The sequence below is a fragment of the Heterodontus francisci genome, chromosome 19, assembly GCF_036365525.1.
Source record: "Heterodontus francisci isolate sHetFra1 chromosome 19, sHetFra1.hap1, whole genome shotgun sequence".
Classification (NCBI taxonomy): domain Eukaryota; kingdom Metazoa; phylum Chordata; class Chondrichthyes; order Heterodontiformes; family Heterodontidae; genus Heterodontus; species Heterodontus francisci.
The window spans coordinates 93,740,755-93,753,518 of NC_090389.1; the positions used below are offsets into that span (position 1 = coordinate 93,740,755).

General features: G+C 50.6%; 1 protein-coding gene across 1 annotated transcript in view; it reads right to left on the minus strand.

Annotated features, from left to right (window-relative positions):
- LOC137380314 (protein kinase C delta type-like) overlaps positions 1-12,764 on the minus strand; it is a 181,449-nt gene that overhangs the window by 118,735 nt on the left and 49,950 nt on the right. The window contains 3 exon segments of the mRNA XM_068052241.1: positions 4,177-4,201; positions 4,203-4,374; positions 5,734-5,867. Of these exon segments, the coding sequence (XP_067908342.1) occupies positions 4,177-4,201; positions 4,203-4,374; positions 5,734-5,848 (312 nt within the window). The 5' untranslated portion in view covers positions 5,849-5,867.

Below are 12,764 nucleotides of genomic sequence, written 5' to 3' on the forward strand. Positions count from 1 at the left end.
GCTCCACTCTGCTCCCACACTCTCTCTCTCTCTCTCTCTCTGCTCCCCACTCTCTCTCTCTCTCTCTCTCTGCTTCCCACTCTCTCTCTCTCTCTCCCTCTCTGCTCCCCACTCTCTCTCTCTCTCTCTCTCTGCTCCCCACTCTCTCTCTCTCTGCTCCCCCTCTCTCTCTCTGCTCCCCACTCTCTCTCTCTCTGCTCCCCACTCTCTCTCTCTCTCTCTGCTCCCCACTCTCTCTCTCTTCTCTCCTCTCTGCTCCCCACTCTCTCTCTCTCTCTCTCTCTCTGCTCCCACTCTCTCTCTCTCTCTCTCTCTGCTCCCCACTCTCTCTCTCTCTCTCTCTCTGCTCCCCACTCTCTCTCTCTCTCTCTCTCTGCTCCCCACTCTCTCTCTCTCTCTCTCTCTCTCTCTCTGCTCCCCACTCTCTCTGCTCTCTCTCTCTCTGCTCCCCACTCTCTCTCTCTCTCTCTCTCTGCTCCCCCTCTCTCTCTCTCTCTCTCTGCTCCCCACACTCTCTCTCTCTCTCTCTCTGCTCCCCACTCTCTCTCTCTCTCTCTCTCTGCTCCCACTCTCTCTCTCTCTCTCTCCTGCTCTCTCTCTCTCTCTCTCTGCTCCTCTCTCTCTCTCTCTCTCTCTGCTCCCACTCTCTCTCTCTCTCTCTCTGCTCCGCACCTCTCTCTCTCTCTCTCTGCTCCGCACTCTCTCTCTCTCTCTCTCTGCTCCGCACTCTCTCTCTCTCTCTCTCTGCTCCGCACTCTCTCTCTCTCTCTCTCTGCTCCGCACTCTCTCTCTCTCTCTCTCTGCTCCGCACTCTCTCTCTCTCTCTCTCTGCTCCGCACTCTTCTCTCTCTCTCTCTGCTCCGCACTCTCTCTCTCTCTCTCTCTGCTCCGCACTCTCTCTCTCTCTCTCTGCTCCGCACTCTCTCTCTCTCTCTCTGCTCCGCACTCTCTCTCTCTCTCTCTGCTCCCGCACTCTCTCTCTCTCTCTCTGCTCCGCACTCTCTCTCTCTCTGCTCCCTCTCCTCTCTCTCTCTCTCTCTCTCTCTGCTCCCCACTCTCTCTCTCTCTCTCTGCTCCCCACTCTCTCTCTCTCTCTCTCTCTCTCTGCTCCCCTCTCTTCTCTCTCTCTCTCTCTGCTCCCCACTCTCTCTCTCTCTCTCTGCTCCCCACTCTCTCTCTGCTCCCCACTCTCTCTCTCTCTCTCTCTGCTCCCCTCTCTCTCTCTCTCTCTCTCTGCTCTCTGCTCCCCCACTCTCTCTCTCTCTCTCTCTCTCTGCACCCCACTCTCTCTCTTCTCTCTCTCTCTGCACCCCACTCTCTCTCTCTCTCTCTCTGCTCCCCACTCTCTCTCTCTCTCCTCTCTCTCTCGCTACCCCACTCTCTCTCTCTCTCTCTGCTCCCCACTCTCTCTCTCTCTCTCTCTCTCTGCACCCACTCTCTCTCTCTCTCTCTCTCTGCACCCCACTCTCTCTCTCTCTCTCTCTTCTCCCACTCCCTCCTCTCTCTCTCCTTCCTCCTCCCTCTCTCTCTCTCCTCCTCCCTCCCTCTCTCTCCTCTTCTCTCTCGCTCCCCTCTCTCTCCCTCTCTCCCTCCCTCCCTGCACCCCACCTCCCTCCCTCCCTCTCACTCCTCTTCCTCCCTCCCTCCCTCTCTCTCCCTCCTCCCTCCCTCTCTCTCTCCATCCTCCCTCCCTCCCTCTCTCTCCCTTCCTCCCTCCCTCCCTCTCTCTCCTTCCTCCCTCCCTCCCTCTCTCTCCCTTCCTCCCTCCCTCCCTCTCTCTACCTTCCTCCCTCCCTCCCTCTCTCCTCTTCCCTTCCTCCCTCCCTCCCTCTCTCTCCCTCTCTCTCTCCCTTCCTCCTCCCTCTCTCTCCCTTCCTCCCTCCCTCCCTCTCTCTCCCTTCCTCCCTCCCTCCCTCTCTCTCCCTTCCTCCCTCCCTCCCTCTCTCTCCCTTCCTCCCTCCCTCCTCTCCTTCTCCCTCCCTCCTCTCCCTTCCTCCCTCCCTCTCCCTTCCTCCCTCCCTCCCTCTCCTCCTCCCTCCCTCCCTCTCCCTTCCTCCCTCCCTCTCTCTCCCTCCTCCCTCCCTCCCTCTCTCTCCCTTCCTCCCTCCCTCCCACCCTCTCCCTTCCTCCCTCCCTCCCTCTCCCTTCCTCCCTCCCTCCCTCCCCTTCCTCCCTCCCTCTCCCTCTCCCTCCTCTCTCTCTCTCCCTTCCTCCTCCCTCTCTCTCTCTCCCTTCCTCCCTCCCTCTCTCTCTCTCCCTTCCTCCCCTCCCTCTCTCTCCCTTCCTCCCTCCCTCTCTCTCCCTTCCTCCCCTCCCTCTCTCTCCCCTTCCTCCCTCCCTCTCTCTCCCTTCCTCCCTCCCTCTCTCTCCCTTCCTCCTCCCTCTCTCTCCCTTCTCCTCCCTCTCTCTCCTTCTCCTCCCTCTCTCCCTTCCTCCCTCCCTCTCTCTCCCTTCCTCCCTCCCTCTCTCTCCCTTCCTCCCTCCCTCTCTCTCCCTTCCTCCCTCCCTCTCTCTCCCTTCCTCCCTCCCTCTCTCTCCCTTCCTCCCTCCCTCTCTCTCCCTTCCTCCCTCCCTCTCTCTCCCTTCCTCCCTCCCTCTCTCTCCCTTCCTCCTCCCTCTCTCTCCCTTCCTCCTCCCTCCTCTCTCCCTTCCTCCCTCCCTCTCTCTCCCTTCTCCCCTCCCTCTCTCTCCCTTCCTCCCTCCCTCTCTCTCCCTTTCCTCCCTCCCTCTCTCTCCCTTCCATCCCTCCATCTCTCTCCCTTCCTCCCTCCTCTCTCTCCCTTCCTCCCTCCCTCTCTCTCCCTTCCTCCTCTCCATCTCCACTCCCCCCTCTCCCCTCACAGTTGTCGAGTGAATGCTCAGCAGATGGTCGTTCTGTTCTTTTAAAAAAGATCGCTGTCAGTTTCACAGCTGACAGCTGGAACAGCCATTTTCCAACAGACTTTGTGTTTTCCGGTGGGCATTTTTTTTTTTAGAAGTCAGAACCCGCAGGAAATCCCCAAGTCTGTTGGAAGACAGCTGTTCCGATGTTAGCAGCTGTCACCTGTGAAACTGACAGTACAACAGTTTAAAAGCTGGACTGACAAAGGGAAATTTCTCATCTCCAGTCATGGTGAGTATGAGGAACAGCCTCTCTCTGTACAGTTACATCTGCGGGCTGGATGGAAAAGTTTGGTGGGGCCGAATTCTGGCCCACAGGCCGTATGTTGGACAACCTTGCTCCACTGTCCCATCAAACACTCCCAGGGCAGGTACAGTAGGGGTGCAATGAGAATATAGGTTGAAGATGTTATTCACTAGTCCAGCTGATATGAGCAGTGAAAGTCTGCAAGGTATGGGCTTCGAAATTATTGTTTCTGACAATTCTCTCCTACCCAGTTCTTTGCTCCTTTTCAACCATTTATGCAGCAATGGAATCAGAGTTTAGTGAGGAGTTGAGCAGTAAATGGAATATCTAGATACGAATAAGGAGCAGGAGGAGGCCACTCGGCCCTCGAGCCTGCTCTGCCATTCAACGAAATCATGGCTGATCTGATTGTAACCTCAACTCCACATTCCCGCCTACCCCCAATAACCTTTCACCTCCTTGCTTATCAAGAATCTAGCTACCTCTGCCTTAAAAATATTCAAAGACTCTGCTTCCACCGCCTTTTGAGGAAGAGAATTCAAAGACTCAACACTCTGGGAGAAATATTTTCTCCTCATCTCTGTCTTAAATGGGCGACCCCTTATTTTTAAATAATGACCCCCTAGTTCGAGATTCTCCCACAAGAGGAAACATCCTTTCCACATCCACCCTATCAAGACCCCTCAGGATCTTATATGTCTCAATCATGTCACTTCTTACTCTTCTAAATTCCAACAGATACAAGCCTAGCCTGTCCTCACAAGAAAACCCACCCATTCCAGGTATTAGTCTAGTAAACCTTCTCTCAACTGTTTCCAATACATTTACATCCTTCCTTAAATAAGGAGACCAATACTGTACACAGTACTCCAGATATGGTTTCACCAATGCCCTGTATAACTGAAATAAGGAGATCTGGCCTCTCCTCCTGGCTTTTTAGCAGATCCTTCTGTGTTGTTTTATTGAACCTGTTGATCCAACTCCCTCTTCCTTGTTGATGTCATTCTCTGTCCCAGCAGACTGCACAAAGCCAGCTGACGCACACTTACCCAGAACTCTGCTTGCATTGCCTTTCTTGCAGCGCTCTGCAAGGACCGAGACCCCTACAGTCACCTCAGACAGAGGCTCCTCCGCACTCCTCATCAGCACAATCTGGATCACACGCCCCTCGTGTATGTGAGCATCAAAGGAAGACTTCCAGTCAGGATACATAGTTGGCTTCTTCTGAACCAGCGTTTTACCACGCTCTGTTCAAAGACAAGTAACACAGTTTAGCAGCAGCCAAGTGCATTGTAAAACAGTGCATCATGTGATGTCATATGGAGAGCATGGAATTAGGAATCCAGTCTGCGGTCAGTCTAACCTGAATCAGTAAAATTAAACCAGTGGTAGTCTGATAAATGTAATGAAACACTCATTTTGTTATTTAAATACCATAACTCTTGTTCATTGTCACTTCCATCCATTCGCATGATCAGACATCCCCCAGTGACTGGTGAGTACTGACCCAGTGACCAGTCCGGGCAGTACTGACACACACGTCCCTTCATAAAAGGTACCTGGACATGCACCTGAAGTGTCGTAGCCAGCAAGGCTATGGACCAGGAGCTGGAAAGTGGGATTGGATGGAATTGGGGGCCTAGTTTTTCGGCCGACGTGGACATAATGGGCTGAATGGCCTCCTTCGGTGTGGTAATTTTTCTATGGATCTATCTATCTACATTTAAAGCCTGAAATCATTTTTTCCATTTAATTTTGTATCAATTATGAGCAATCTTCCCTTGCTCTTTAGGCCACATGATGTCACTGATTGGAGCACATCACTGACCTCCACAGTCCACTTCCCATCTTCACAGTGCAGTTACCAAAACTTGCTCCACTGGAAGTGTTTCTAGTCATGAGGCCAGAGACATTCCTTCAATGCAGAGGAGCCCACAGACCAGGTCTTGTGTCTGTGCTGACCAGCAACCACCCAGGAAGCAAGTTGCTCCTCAGTGTCCCTCCCTGAGGATGCACCTCAGCTCTCGCCACCAAACACCACATTCTTTATCAGCACGAGATTAGACTGCCCAGACCAGCTCTCACAGAACGCCGTCTGGGACCCTGGGGGGAGTGGGAGTGGAGAAACACTCACATCCCGGGACCTCAGCATGGGGGAGCACCCTCCCTGCCATGGGACCCCAAGGAGGGGGGCAGATAACGGGCGGCACAGTGGCGCAGTGGTTAGCACCGCAGCCTCACAGCTCTAGGGACCCGGGTTCGATTCCGGGTACTGCCTGTGTGGAGTTTGCAAGTTCTCCCTGTGACCGCGTGGGTTTTCTCCGGGTGCTCCGGTTTCCTCCCACAAGCCAAAAGACTTGCAGGTTGATAGGTAAATTGGCCAATATAAATGGTCACTAGTATAGGTAGGTGGTAGGGAAAAATAGGGACAGGTGGCGATGTTTGGTAGGAATATGGGATTAGTGTAGGATTAGTATAAATGGATGGTTGATGTTCGGCACAGACTCGGTGGGCCGAAGGGCCTGTTTCAGTGCTGTATCTCTAATCTAATCTAATCTAATCATAACGCATCGCTCCCCAGAACATCAAAGCTCTGACTTTCATACCTGTCGTTAAGGCTTCCTTCACCTTCACAGCGACAAACGGCTGCTGAGTCTCGGCTGAATTCAGGATGGGTCCCACCTCATAGGAGTTGAATGACAGCCGAAGAAACGGAGCCATGACTCACACGTCGGAGGCTCTGGACAGCGAGGAGAAACAAAATTAAAACCCAAACAGAATGAGGCTCTTCACACTAATCAGAACATTCCATCAAAAGCAGACTCCATCCATACACTCCCAACACTGGCATTTCCAGTCTAAACGTGGTCAAGGAGCAAATTTAGGGAGAGGCGCCTGTATCCACCAGTACTGAAGCCCAGTGTCATACAGTGAGACCTGTACCCACCAGTACGGAACCCCAGTGTTATACAGTGAGACCTGTACCCACCAGTACGGAACCCCAGTGTTATACAGTGAGACCTGTATCCACCAGTACTGTACCCCAGTGTTATACAGTGAGACCTGTATCCACCAGTACTGTACCCCAGTGTTATACAGTGAGACCTGTATCCACCAGTACTGTACCCCAGTGTTATACAGTGAGACCTGTACCCACCAGTACTGTACCCCAGTGTTATACAGTGAGACCTGTATCCACCAGTACTGTACCCCAGTGTTATACAGTGAGACCTGTATCCACCAGTACTGTACCCCAGTGTTATACAGTGAGACCTGTATCCACCAGTACTGTACCCCAGTGTTATACAGTGAGACCTGTACCCACCAGTACTGTACCCCAGTGTTATACAGTGAGACCTGTATCCACCAGTACTGTACCCCAGTGTTATACAATGAGACCTGTACCCACCAGTACTGTACCCCAGTGTGAGACAGTGAGACCTGTACCCACCAGTACTGTACCCCAGTGTTATACAGTGAGACCTGTATCCACCAGTACTGTACCCCAGTGTTATACAATGAGACCTGTACCCACCAGTACTGTACCCCAGTGTGAGACAGTGAGACCTGTACCCACCAGTACTGTACCCCAGTGTTATACAGTGAGACCTGTACACACCAGTACTGCACTCCAGTGTTATACAATGAGATCTGTACCCACCAGTACTGTACCCCAGTGTTATACAATGAGATCTGTACCCACCAGTACTGTACCCCAGTGTTATACAATGAGACCTGTACCCACCAGTACTGTACCCCGGTGTTAAACAGTGAGACCTGTACCCACCAGTACTGTACCCCAGTGTTATACAGTGAGACCTGTATCCACCAGTACTGTACCCCAGTGTTATACAGTGAGACCTGTATCCACCAGTACTGTACCCCAGTGTTATACAGTGACAGACCTGTACCCACCAGTACTGTACCCATGTTTTACAGTGAGACCTGTACCCACCAGTACTGTACCCCAGTGTTATACAGTGAGACCTGTATCCACCAGTACTGTACCCCAGTGTTATAGCGAGACCTGTACCCACCAGTACTGTATCCCAGTGTTATACATTGAGACCTGTACCCACCAGTACTGTACCCCAGTGTTATAGCGAGACCTGTACCCACCAGTACTGTACCCCAGTGTTATACAGTGAGACCTGTATCCACCAGTACTGTACCCCAGTGTTATACAGTGAGACCTGTATCCACCAGTACTGTACCCCAGTGTTATACAGTGACAGACCTGTATCCACCAGTACTGTACCCCAGTGTTATAGCGAGACCTGTACCCACCAGTACTGTACCCCAGTGTTATACAGTGAGACCTGTATCCACCAGTACTGTACCCCAGTGTTATACATTGAGACCTGTATCCACCAGTACTGTACCCCAGTGTTATACAGTGAGACCTGTATCCACCAGTACTGTACCCCAGTGTTATAGCGAGACCTGTACCCACCAGTACTGTACCCCAGTGTTATACAGTGAGACCTGTATCCACCAGTACTGTACCCCAGTGTTATACAGTGAGACCTGTATCCACCAGTACTGTACCCCAGTGTTATACAGTGACAGACCTGTACCCACCAGTACTGTACCCATGTTTTACAGTGAGACCTGTACCCACCAGTACTGTACCCCAGTGTTATACAGTGAGACCTGTATCCACCAGTACTGTACCCCAGTGTTATAGCGAGACCTGTACCCACCAGTACTGTATCCCAGTGTTATAAATTGAGACCTGTACCCATCAGTACTGTACCCATGTTTTACAGTGAGACCTGTACCCACCAGTACTGTACCCCAGTGTTATAGCGAGACCTGTACCCACCAGTACTGTACCCCAGTGTTATACAGTGAGACCTGTATCCACCAGTACTGTACCCCAGTGTTATACAGTGAGACCTGTATCCACCAGTACTGTACCCCAGTGTTATACAGTGAGACCTGTATCCACCAGTACTGTACCCCAGTGTTATATAGTGAGACCTGTACCCACCAGTACTGTACCCCAGTGTTATACAGTGAGACCTGTACCCACCAGTACTGTACCCCAGTGTTATACAGTGAGACCTGTACCCACCAGTACTGTACCCCAGTGTTGTACAGTGAGACCGGTACCCACCAGTACTGTATCCCAATGTCATACAGTGACCTACTTGTACCCACCAGTACTGTACCCCAGTGTTATACAGTGAGACCTGTATCCACCAGTACTGTACCCCAGTGTTATACAGTGAGACCTGTACCCACCAGTACTGTACCCCAGTGTTGTACAGTGAGACCTGTACCCACCAGTACTGTATCCCAATGTTATACAGTGAGACCTGTACCCACCAGTACTGTACCCGTGTTATACAGTGAGACCTGTACCCACCAGTACTGTACCCCAGTGTTATACAGTGAGACCTGTATCCACCAGTACTGTATCCCAATGTTATACAGTGAGACCTGTACCCACCAGTACTGTACCCGTGTTATACAGTGAGACCTGTACCCACCAGTACTGTACCCCAGTGTTGTACAGTGAGACCTGTACCCACCAGTACTGTACCCGTGTTATACAGTGAGACCTGTACCCACCAGTACTGTACCCCAGTGTTATACAATGAGACCTGTACCCACCAGTACTGTACCCCAGTGTTATATAGTGAGACCTGTACCCACCAGTACTGTACCCCAGTGTTATATAGTGAGACCTGTACCCACCAGTACTGTACCCGTGTTATACAGTGAGACCTGTACCCACCAGTACTGTACCCCAGTGTTGTACAGTGAGACCTGTACCCACCAGTACTGTACCCGTGTCATACAGTGAGACCTGTACCCACCAGTACTGTACCCCAATGTTATACAGTGAGACCTGTACCCACCAGTACTGTATCCCAATGTTATACAGTGAGACCTGTAACCACCAGTACTGTACCCCAGTGTTAGACAGTGAAACCTGTACCCACCAGTACTGTACCCCAGTGTTAGTGAGACCTGTACCCACCAGTACTGCACCCCAGTGTTATACAGTGATAGACCTGTACCAGTGTTATAGTGAAACCTGTACCCACCAGTACTGCACCCCAGTGTTGTACAGTGATAGACCTGTACCAGTGTTAGAGTGAAACCTGTACCCACCAGTACTGTACCCCAGTGTTATACAGTGAGACCTGTATCCACCAGTACTGTACCCCAGTGTTATACAGTGAGACCTGTATCCACCAGTACTGTACCCCAGTGTTATACAGTGACAGACCTGTACCCACCAGTACTGTACCCATGTTTTACAGTGAGACCTGTACCCACCAGTACTGTCCCCCAGTGTTATACAGTGAGACCTGTATCCACCAGTACTGTACCCCAGTGTTATAGCGAGACCTGTACCCACCAGTACTGTATCCCAGTGTTATACATTGAGACCTGTACCCACTAGTACTGTACCCCAGTGTTATAGCGAGACCTGTACCCACCAGTACTGTATCCCAGTGTTATAAATTGAGACCTGTACCCATCAGTACTGTACCCATGTTTTACAGTGAGACCTGTATCCACCAGTACTGTACCCCAGTGTTATAGCGAGACCTGTACCCACCAGTACTGTACCCCAGTGTTATACAGTGAGACCTGTATCCACCAGTACTGTACCCCAGTGTTATACAGTGAGACCTGTATCCACCAGTACTGTACCCCAGTGTTATACAGTGAGACCTGTATCCACCAGTACTGTACCCCAGTGTTATATAGTGAGACCTGTACCCACCAGTACTGTACCCCAGTGTTATACAGTGAGACCTGTACCCACCAGTACTGTACCCCAGTGTTATACAGTGAGACCTGTACCCACCAGTACTGTACCCCAGTGTTGTACAGTGAGACCGGTACCCACCAGTACTGTATCCCAATGTCATACAGTGACCTACTTGTACCCACCAGTACTGTACCCCAGTGTTATACAGTGAGACCTGTATCCACCAGTACTGTACCCCAGTGTTGTACAGTGAGACCTGTACCCACCAGTACTGTATCCCAATGTTATACAGTGAGACCTGTACCCACCAGTACTGTACCCGTGTTATACAGTGAGACCTGTACCCACCAGTACTGTACCCCAGTGTTATACAATGAGACCTGTACCCACCAGTACTGTACCCCAGTGTTATACAATGAGACCTGTACCCACCAGTACTGTACCCCAGTGTTGTACAGTGAGACCGGTACCCACCAGTACTGTATCCCAATGTCATACAGTGACCTACTTGTACCCACCAGTACTGTACCCCAGTGTTATACAGTGAGACCTGTATCCACCAGTACTGTACCCCAGTGTTGTACAGTGAGACCTGTACCCACCAGTACTGTATCCCAATGTTATACAGTGAGACCTGTACCCACCAGTACTGTACCCGTGTTATACAGTGAGACCTGTACCCACCAGTACTGTACCCCAGTGTTATACAATGAGACCTGTACCCACCAGTACTGTACCCCAGTGTTATATAGTGAGACCTGTACCCACCAGTACTGTACCCCAATGTTATACAGTGAGACCTGTACCCACCAGTACTGTATCCCAATGTTATACAGTGAGACCTGTACCCACCAGTACTGTACCCCAGTGTTAGTGAGACCTGTACCCACCAGTACTGCACCCCAGTGTTATACAGTGATAGACCTGTACCAGTGTTATAGTGAAACCTGTACCCACCAGTACTGCACCCCAGTGTTGTACAGTGATAGACCTGTACCCATCAGTACTGTAGCCATGTTTTACAGTGAGACCTGTACCCATCAAAGATAAAAACAAAGAACAAAGATAATTACAGCACAGGAACAGGCCCTTCGGCCCTCCAAGCCTGCGCCGATCCAGATCCTCTCTCTAAACATGTCGCCTATTTTCTAAGGTTCTGTATCTCTTTTCTTCCTGCCCATTCATGTATCTGTCTAGATACATCTTAAAAGACTCCATCGTGCCCGCATCTACCACCTCCGCTGGCAATGCATTCCAGGTGCCCACCACCCTCTGCGTAAAGAACTTTCCACGCATATCCCCCCTAAACTTTTCCCCTTTCACTTTGAACTCGTGTCCTCTAGTAATTGAAACCCCCACTCTGGGAAAAAGCCTCTTGCTATCCACCCTGTCTATACCTCTCATGATTTTGTACACCTCAATCAGGTCCCCCCTCAACCTCCGTCTTTCTAATGAAAATAATCCTAATCTACTCAACCTCTCTTCATAGCTAGCGCCCTCCATACCAGGCAACATCCTGGTGAACCTCCTCTGCACCCTCTCCAAAGCATCCACATCCTTTTGATAATGTGGCGACCAGAACTGTACGCAGTATTCCAAATGTGGCCGAACCAAAGTCCTATACAACTGTAACATGACCTGCCAACTCTTGTACTCAATGCCCCGTCCGATGAAGGAAAGCATGCCGTATGCCTTCTTGACCACTCTATTGACCTGCGTTGCCACCTTCAGGGAACAGTGGACCTGAACACCCAAATCTCTCTGGACATCAATTTTCCCCAGGACTTTTCCATTTACTGTATAGTTCACTCTTGAATTGGATCTTCCAAAATGCATCACCTCGCATTTGCCCTGATTGAACTCCATCTGCCATTTCTCTGCCCAACTCTCTAATCTATCTATATTCTGCTGTATTCTCTGACAGTCCCCTTCACTATCTGCTACTCCACCAATCTTAGTGTCGTCTGCAAACTTGCTAATCAGTCCACCTATACTTTCCTCCAAATCATTAATGCATATCACAAACAACAGTGGTCCCAGCACGGATCCCTGTGGAACACCACTGGTCACACGTCTCCATTTTGAGAAACTCCCTTCTACTGCTACTCTCTGTCTCCTGTTGCCCAGCCAGTTCTTTATCCATCTAGCTAGTACACCTTGGACCCCAAGCGCCTTCACTTTCTCCATCAGCCTGCCATGGGGAACCTTATCAAACGCCTTACTGAAGTCCATGTATATGACATCTACAGCCCTTCCCTCATCAATCAACTTTGTCACTTCCTCAAAGAATTCTATTAAGTTGGTAAGACATGACCTTCCCTGCACAAAACCATGTTGCCTATCACTGATAAGCCCATTTTCTTCCAAATGGGAATAGATCCTATCCCTCAGTAACTGCTCCAGCAGCTTCCCTACCACTGACGTCAGGCTCACCGGTCTATAATTACCTGGATTATCCCAGCTACCCTTCTTAAACAAGGGGACAACATTAGCAATTCTCCAGTCCTCCGGAACCTCACCCGTGTTTAAGGATGCTGCAAAGATATCTGTTAAGGCCCCAGCTATTTCCTCTCTTGCTTCCCTCAGTAACCTGGGATAGATCCCATCCAGACCTGGGGACTTGTCCACCTTAATGCCTTTTAGAATACCCAACACTTCCTTCCTCCTTATGCCGACTTGACCTAGAGTAATCAAACATCTGTTCCTAACCTCAACATCCTTCATGTCCCTCTCCTCGGTGAATACCGATGCAAAGTACTCGTTTAGAATCTCACCCATTTTCTCTGACTCCACGCATAACTTTCCTCCTTTGTCCTTGAGTGGGCCAATCCTTTCTCTCGTTACCCTCTTGCTCCTTATATATGAATAAAAGGCTTTGGGATTTTCCTTAATCCTGTTTGCTAA